This window comes from Microchirus variegatus (genome assembly GCF_963457635.1).
Source record: "Microchirus variegatus genome assembly, chromosome: 2".
Taxonomy (NCBI): Eukaryota; Metazoa; Chordata; class Actinopteri; order Pleuronectiformes; family Soleidae; genus Microchirus; species Microchirus variegatus.
In genome coordinates this window covers 41588178-41597332 of record NC_139803.1, presented here as the reverse complement: position 1 = coordinate 41597332, position 9155 = coordinate 41588178, and the positions used below count along the sequence as shown (strand labels likewise).

The window sequence follows — 9155 nt, the reverse complement described above, 5'->3', positions numbered from 1 at the left end:
GTTGTAAATCTCATTTTGAAGCCTGTAGATTTGCAATTTAGTCTACTCACGAAAAATTAAGCTAGCGAACATTGACTCTTTAGGACACCTGAGCCTCAAAATGTCCGTCTGGATTATTATTTTAAGTGCTTTTTCCCCCATTTTTCCAGAATAACTTTCAAAAAATGGCAGTTAATTACAATTTACTGCATGTCAAAATAGTGTATTAACAATTTAAAATGAAGAAAAAACAACTGTAGTTGTACACAAACACCAGAATTTGTCAACTTGAAGAGTATAAAACATATTTAAAATAACATTTGTTTTGAGTTTTGTCCCAAAAACAGGCGTTGTTTTTTTTGTGCTGTCAAACGTTAACGCTTCAACGTTTCCATGACGACTGACCTGGAAAAGGACGCGTGTGACGTCATGTTTTTACGCGACTCCCGATTGTTAAAATGAGTCTCTAAAGTAACGCTAAACTTTAAAAACAGAGGCACACATACGCAGTTACACAGGTACGCTGGTTATATGTTAGCGCTGCGCTTTTCCTTTAATAAACAGAGCGCTCCAGTTCGACTGTAGGCGCGCTAACGGCGCTAATGCAGCTAACGGAGCTAGCTGGTAAACGGTGCCTGGACTCCGGTGTCGCGGCGCGTAAACATGACGCCGCGCGCGCTCGCCTTTGTCCGGTCAGTCGTCATGGAAACGTGTCACGCGTTAAACTATTGCACAGCACTAGTTTTTTTCCAACGTTGAGTGAAATTAGCATCACAACCATGACGTCGGCTTTGACTTTGACGGCTTTGACACAACCATGACTTCTTAGCTTTTCAGAAACCGTTTAAGCGATAGCACAAACCAGCGTAATTACGGTAGCTAGCTCAAACGCTATATGCTCGGTGCTAAAGGGTCAAGTGCCACTTAATTAGGCGTCCTCTGTACCTAATAAAGTGGACGGTTAGCGCATGGACCTGTGCATATTTTGACTTAAGTTTTACAATATCACCAGAAAACAAAGCGAATAGATAATTTCACACAATATTTATTGGTTTTCCAATATATATATGTTAAAAAAATCATTCAAAAGGTGTCAATACTGTTGTTTTTCACATATTTCTCCCATGATAAATAGATTTCTATCCGCTAATTCCTCATTCCTTGTGTTTTCCAGTGTGTTTGACTTCATTTAAATTAAAAGTAAACACACGTCCTCTCTCTTTCTCACAAATAACCATAGTTCGGATCTCCCGCCTCATGATTAACAAAAAGTCACATTTGAGGTTAAAATACTGTCATTAAAGATATATGAAAAATGTATAGATATAAAAAAAAACATGCACTGTGCACATGATAAAACACATATATGGCAAGTGAGCAAACAAGCATTTTGGGAAAAAAAAGGGATAGTTCAGGTTTTTATGCAGCTCTACACCTGCTTAATTATGGGATATCTTGTAAAAAAAAAAAACATTGTGGATGATTTTAGGCGAGTTGTTGTTAGCGATACCAGTTCTACAGCGGAATGTCCACGGATAATAACCGAACAAAAACAAATACGACGAGTCAAGGGTAGGGCGTGTTCCCTGGGAAATTCTGAATACATTGGGAATCCCCAATTATTCCACACCCACTGGTCAAAGACCGGTTTAATTCTAGGATTAAAAATGTTTTTGTTTTGGGCTCCAGTTAGCATTAAAAAAAACCCCGGGTGAAGACGCCAACTTCTTCTTCACCTGTATCATTTTTGGCAGTGATGTCGATTCATAAGTCATTTCTGGTGCTACGCCAAGGCATTAGGACATTAATCTTCCAGCTGTTAGCGTAGCAGCTAGTTAGCCTACCTTTAAGGCACTTGTACAGTGAAATGCGAGATAATTTTCCGGAACATTCTTTACTGTATTGCTAGCTGTGGAGCGGACAGGTCTGTAAAACCACCATCCAAATCATAATGAATGCGCGTACCCCTCTTTAGGCACTGATCGCGCATGCTCAGAAGACAACGGCAACTTATGCTAGGCTAGCTTGCTAGCCTAGCATAAGTTAGTTACGGCAACTTGTAACTATATGAGACAAGTTGCCGTTGTCTCATATAGTTATGGCAGAAAAGGTGGTGAACATCGGCGCTGCATTCGAATGGTGGCGACAGAAAGGGTTGCAAAGTGACGCCATGGCGGCGCTGTTAATAGCGGGCCTCTAGGTTCACTTTATGCGTTTGTGAACTTTCGTTGTTTTTCGTCCTCTCGTTGTCAATTGAACAAAGATCCAAAAAACTTTGCGTCACCGAAAAGTACGCAAAGTTACTGATCGCGCATTCTCAGAAGACAACGGCAGCTTATGCTAGGCTAGCTCGCTAAAAATTCAACGAGACAGTTACGGCAGAAAAGCTTGCCAACAAGGTGTTGATTGCAAACGAAAGAAGTTGTATTTGTAAAGCTACCGCCAAGGAAAAGGCTAATACGGAGCAATGGAAGACCAGAGTGAACATCGGCGCTGCGTTCGAATGGTGGCGACAGAAAGGGTTGCAAAGTGACGCCATGGTGGCGCCGTTAATAGCGGGCCGCTAGGTTCACTTTATGTCTTTGTGAACTTTCGTTGTTTTTCTCGTTGTCATAGGAGCAAAGATCCAAAAAACTTTGCGTCACCGAAAAGTACCGAAAGTTACTGATAAGCGCACGCTCAGAAGACAGCGGCAGCTTGTGCTAGGCTAGCTCGCTAAAAATTCAACGAGACAGTTACGGCAGAAAAGCTGCCAACAAGGTGTTGATCGCAAACGCCAAGGAAAAGGCTAATACGGAGCGATCCAAGACCAAGAGTGAACATCGGCGCTGCGTTCGAATGGTGGCGACAGAAAGGGTTGCAAAGTGACGCCATGGTGGCGCCGTTTCTAGCGGGCCGCTAGGTCACCGGGAAAAAAAACACAGAAAGTTACCACTCGTGAATCTGTGTTTGTTGCGCGTTCCTGTGCTCTGGAGGCGGAGCTTCGGAGGGAAGTCTGAATTCAAATGGTTTTTCCAGGATCTCCCAACGCGACCTTACAATGTTGTTGAGTTTTTGATCGTCACCGTGCTCCATTAAATTTCATTTTCAAACCGACTCGTTTTTGGTTAGTGACTTGAGAATCCTAGTTAAGAATCCTGTTCATACCCAGGAATTGTTGTGCGCCCAAAAAAAAAAACCTGAAATATCCCTTTGATCCAGAGCATTTCACACTTAAGCAGCGAAAGCTTATCGTCTTTCCCCTGCGTTTCCACTCCTTCGCCTCATCTCCTCACACACTGACAAACACTAGTCTGGCGGTGTAGGCCAGGTCGGCCAGGTACAGCAGGAAGTTGAGGGCGGTGAGCGCCGCTACGGCGATCACGCTCGTCGCCTCGCGGCCCCTGCCCTGGTACTGTTTGTCAAACTGGAACACGGGCCAGATGATGGTCGCGGTCAGGTACATGGTGACCGCCAGGAGGCCGTACGCCGACAGGAACTTGGAGAAGGGGATGGGCAGGCGGCCGGTGCACTCCCCCAAACACAGCACCACCACGGCCATGGAGAGGATGAAGCAGATGCAGTACACGGCCATGCACCACTTGAGCGCCGCGTGCTGCTCGTACGACACGGGGTCGCTGACCAGGATGAAGATGATGCACCCCACGAAGGTCTGGCACACCTTCAGCAACCCCGGCGCCGTAGCCATGTAGCCCGCCACCTCTCCTGGCCTCGCTCGGGTCAGGCTCACCTCGGCGATGTAGGCCACCGTCGCCAGGCAGGAGAAGACGGCGGCGGCGATGTGGTGGTCGCGCACCTCTTTGGTGTAGCGCTGGCCCTTGAGGAAGAACAGCGGGAAGATGATGGAGGCCGAGAAGCAGAGGAGGGCGGCGTAGCACGCGATGGTGATGGGGAAATTGGACCAGGACACCGGGATTCGGGCCTGGAGGCCCAGCTGCTCCACCAGCAGCACCAGCAGGGTGCACGCGAAGCTGAACGCCCAGCAGAAGATGCACCAGTCGGCCAAGCCCCCTTGGGACAGCGCGCCTGCGTGCGCCACCACGCTGAACGCCACGCAGGCGAAGAGCAGGGCGGCGACCCGCAGCCAGAGCAGCTGCGACGTGGGGAACTTAATCAGAGGCATGATGGGACGTACGGGCGCGTCGCGGGTCAGTCGGAGAAGCTTCTGCGAAGCCAACGCAGACCCAGAGGAGTCTTTGAAGTCGGGTATCGGATCCTGCTTTGGCGGCGAAATCACGTTCTCTGAAACGAAAGACAGAAAGATGAGGAGGTGAACGTGAATATTTACGCAATATTTCAAAAAAAATTATGACATTTTTGCTGCTACTTTTGGATATGTATTGGTTTTTCATCACGGACTGACATGTCCAGGCTCACAATGACTAATTATTATGATTATAATGATAAACCTTTGTTCGAGCTGTGACCTGCACTGGTAACAAAGAATGAAGGAAATGGAAAATCCAGAGTATTGACTCCTGATGCCCTCTAGTGGCCAACGTGTGACGGTCTTTAAGTTCATGTCAGTTTGAGTTAAAAAATAAACAAACTTTTAAATTTGGCTTCCAGCAGTCAACTTTGAATGTATGATTATTATTGTAAATAAAATAACTACCACTAATTTCAAACAAATTCTTAATTCTATCCTGAATAAACCGGGCGGTTTTTTTTTCACATTAAATGATTACTTAGTGCTTATTTTATTTAAGATACATGTAAATATGACTAAATGATATTACTACTCTATATTAACATGGCAAATATCACGTTTTATGTACAGTGTCTTCAGATAATGTATGTATGTGATATTGCATTATACAGATAACATTTGAATTTTGTATTGATTTTCTTTAAGAACATTTTGTGTATCAAGCGCTGCTTTAATTTCGTATTTGTATGAATAACAAATATTAAGGAAATTACCTGTTTTCAATCTGTGTGTATGGCTCTCGTGCCGTTTGGTGTTTTAATATAGATATTTAGTAGTGTTTCACCGTGTAGTGAGAGCTACAGGACGTTGCTAACGGAACTTACAAATAAACCTCAAACGTAAAAAAAACCCCGATTCAACAAACTTAACGAGTTCATGACGTTGGCTGCCACACTTCCTGTTCTGTGTAATCAGATGGAGTCACCTGCAGGAAGTGGAGCTTAATGGCTTTTGCAGGAACTCAAACTAACCGTCGTCGACTTCAAGTGTTTGTTAGAACCACGCTAAAAGGACACATGCTACAGATACCGCTAAGTACCGCTATAGCTAAAAAATAAAAGAAAGCTATAAAAAATATTATACATCATTTATTGTACTTCCATTGAGCAGCCGAACAGAAAACAGGAATTATTTTCAACGTATTATCACAGTGTGGGCTACGTCAATATCTCAAATACGCCGAATATGTGACGCCATCTGGTGGAGAGTAGTAAAAATTATTAATTAAAGCAAAAATCCAGGTTGACACCTGGGTATAATAAATAAATAAAATTAATAACGAAAGCGAGATGGAAAAAATTGCAGTTTGAATGTGTTTCAATGGGACATTTTTTTGCGCTCGACGCTACGACATGCGACACTTGTGTATTTTAGCGTTAGCTGAGCTGCAATGAACAAGATTAGCAAGCAAAGTCGCGTCGTCGACTTTGACCGTTCCGACACTGTTGGAACATACCACTTCCAATTTTCCACCTCCAATCAGACAAATTTCCCCACCAGGCGCACGTTTAATAAGTTCTGGGGCACAGGCAACTGCTTTTTTTCAGTTATTTCCAGTATTTTATTGTTCTATATATTTATATTGTTTCATAGTGTAGGTCATTTACAGTGTAATGTACTACTGACTTAGTTTATATCGTTTTTAAAAGCTATTTACAGTCTTTTCTTATTCTTTACATTTATATTTTCACATACTTTTTAAATTACAAGGTTTTTCCATGTTATTTCATTCATTTTGAAAAAAACATTTTTTTTTTAACTCATACATTTTTCATTGGTGTCAGATTATTTGTAACATAATGGTGACGAACACTGGTTGGAAGGAAGGGCCCCCTGGGATTTTTTGCTTAGGGCCCCTACAGACTCTAGAACCGCCTCTGCTTAGGCCATTTTGAGGAAAAATAATAATAATTCCTCAGTTTTAGCGGAATAATATTTGGTCCCTGACACAGATGTGAAGTTTACGCATGAGGAGGATGTGGTTTTAAGATTTGCTGCTGACAGGAAACCGACCTTTGGTTGACTCTATTGGTTTCTAATGTGCATACCACACATACCAAAGCCGTTCAATTTTAAATAAACAAAAACTGAGTGCTTCTGCCACTGCTATGAATTAATTTACTCCTGTATTAGTTGTCATTTTGGGGGCATTTTAATGACAAAAACGTGCTTTTTTAATACATATTCACACAGATTAACATTTATCTTGTTGTGCTGAAGAATAATTTACACCACTTTAGTGAAACCTGATGAGTTATATTGACTTTCAGATGCCGTTTAATGGACACAATGAGACCTGGAATAGCGGACATACCGCGCCCATTTACAGCGCGAGCCAACGTTAACATCACAGTTCCAAAAATAAAGATATGATTGACAGCGGGCAAATTCGACATTTGTTCACACGCAGACGAATAAAGTTCAGTTTAAAACTCACCTTCACGGGCTCGGTGTTTACTTTCATGGTTTCCTTCGCGTCCTTTTGTTCGGGTTTTTTAAAAGTTCTTGTTGTAACTCGGCGGCGGCGGCGGCGCGTGCATCTCTTATCATACCTCCGCTGCACACGGCCCACGCTGACCATATTTGGTCATAAGCGGTGAAACCCTCTCTCTCTATATCAGCCAATCAGGTGCGGTTTCTCATCGCTTCCATCCATATGACAAAAAAAAGAAAACGCATTTGGAATGTACGGAAGCTGAAGGAAGAGCACTTGAAAAAATAAAAATATACATTAGTAAGTCATGAAATATGAGATAGCAAACATCTAGCATCTCATAAATATGACTTATCATATGACTTAGCACCTCATTGCTATGACATAGCATCTCATTATGGCATAGCAGCTCATAATTATGACTTATCATATGACTTAGCATCTCAATATGACATAGAATATCACGGTTATGACGTAGCATCTCATAATATGACGTAGCATCTCATCGTTATCACTTAGTGCCTCATAATTATGACCTAGCATCTCATAACGACAGCATCTCGTCGTTATGACTTAGTATCTCTTAATTATGACCTAGCATCTCAATATGACATAGCACATCGTGGTTATGACATAGCATCTCAAAATGACTTAGCGTCTCATAATTATGACTTAGCATCTCATTATTATGACTTGGCATCTCATAACGACAGCATCTCATCGTTATGACTTAGTATCTCATAATTATGACCTAGCATCTCAATATGACATAGCACATCATTGTTATGGCATAGCATCTCATAATTATGACTTAGCATCTCAAAATGACATAGCATTTCATAATTATGATTTAGCATCTCATACTTATGACTTAGCATCTCATTATTATGACTTAGCATCTCATACTTATGACTTAGCATCTCATTATTATGACTTAGCATCTCATACTTATGACTTAGCATCTCAATTATGACTTAGCATCTCAAAATGACATAGCATTTCATAATTATGACTTAGCATCTCATACTTATGACTTAGCATCTAATAATTATGACTTAGCATCTCATAATTATGACTTAGCATGACTTAGCATCTCATTATTATGACTTAGCAGCTCATAATTATGACTTGGCATCTAATTATTATGACTTAGCATCTCATCGTTATGACTTAGCATTTCATTATTATGACTTAGAATCTCATACTTATGACAGCATCTCATAAGTATGACTTAGCATCTCATTATAATGACTTAGCATCTCAATATGACATAGCATATCATGGTTATGACATAGCATCTCATAATATGACGTAGCATCTCATCGTTATCACTTAGTGCCTCATAATTATGACCTAGCATCTTATAACGACAGCATCTCGTCGTTATGACTTAGTATCTCGTAATTATGACCTAGCATCTCAATATGACATAGCACATCGTGGTTATGACATAGCATCTCAAAATGACTTAGCATCTCATAATTATGACTTAGCATCTCATTATTATGACTTGGCATCTCATAACGACAGCATCTCATCGTTATGACTTAGTATCTCATAATTATGACCTAGCATCTCAATATGACATAGCACATCATTGTTATGGCATAGCATCTCATAATTATGACTTAGCATCTCAAAATGACATAGCATTTCATAATTATGACTTAGCATCTCATACTTATGACTTAGCATCTCATTATTATGACTTAGCATCTCATACTTATGACTTAGCATCTCATTATTATGACTTAGCATCTCATACTTATGACTTAGCATCTCAATTATGACTTAGCATCTCAAAATGACATAGCATTTCATAATTATGACTTAGCATCTCATACTTATGACTTAGCATCTTATAATTATGACTTAGCATCTCATAATTATGACTTAGCATGACTTAGCATCTCATTATTATGACTTAGCAGCTCATAATTATGACTTGGCATCTAATTATTATGACTTAGCATCTCATCGTTATGACTTAGCATCTCATTATTATGACTTAGAATCTCATACTTATGACAGCATCTCATAAGTATGACTTAGCATCTCATTATAATGACTTAGCATCTGATAATGACAGCATCTCATAATTATGACATAGCATCTCATAATCATGACTTAGCATCTCATTATTATGACTTATCATATGACTTAGCATCTTGTTATGACATAGCATCTTATAATTATGACTTTGCATTTTAGTATCTCATAATGATGATTTAGCATCTCATAAGTATGACTTAGCACCCCATTATGACATAGCATCACATTGTTATGACATAGCATCTAATTATTATGACTTAGCATCTTATACTTATGATGGGTACATGCAAAACCAAAACTCATGTGAAAAATAAAAATACATATTATTTCAGGTTTAGGGTTTTGTATAATCAACATTGAAAGGTTTCGTCACTTTGCCCAAGACAAAGATGAAGTTATGAAAATAATTGTAGTTGCTAAACTATTTAATGTAATGTAAGTGTGCTGCAGTACCTCGGTTTAGACACACGCGGGCGCTGT

The 9155-nt window shown here is 40.6% G+C and overlaps 1 protein-coding gene across 1 annotated transcript; it reads right to left on the bottom strand.

The window, feature by feature from the left end:
* Positions 1-3238: 3238 nt before the first annotated feature.
* LOC310939573 (myeloid-associated differentiation marker homolog) lies at positions 3239-4191 on the bottom strand. Its single transcript, XM_083904354.1, has one exon. It carries the CDS (start codon positions 4100-4102, stop codon positions 3251-3253), a length of 852 nt encoding a protein of 283 aa, XP_083760480.1. The 5' UTR covers positions 4103-4191; the 3' UTR covers positions 3239-3250.
* Between the last annotated feature and the right edge of the window lie 4964 nt (positions 4192-9155).

Excerpts from the sequence above, each read along its gene's own strand:
- LOC310939573 (XM_083904354.1), bottom strand. The coding sequence starts at position 4,102 with ATGCCTCTGATTAAGTTCCCCACGTCGCAGCTGCTCTGGCTGCGGGTC.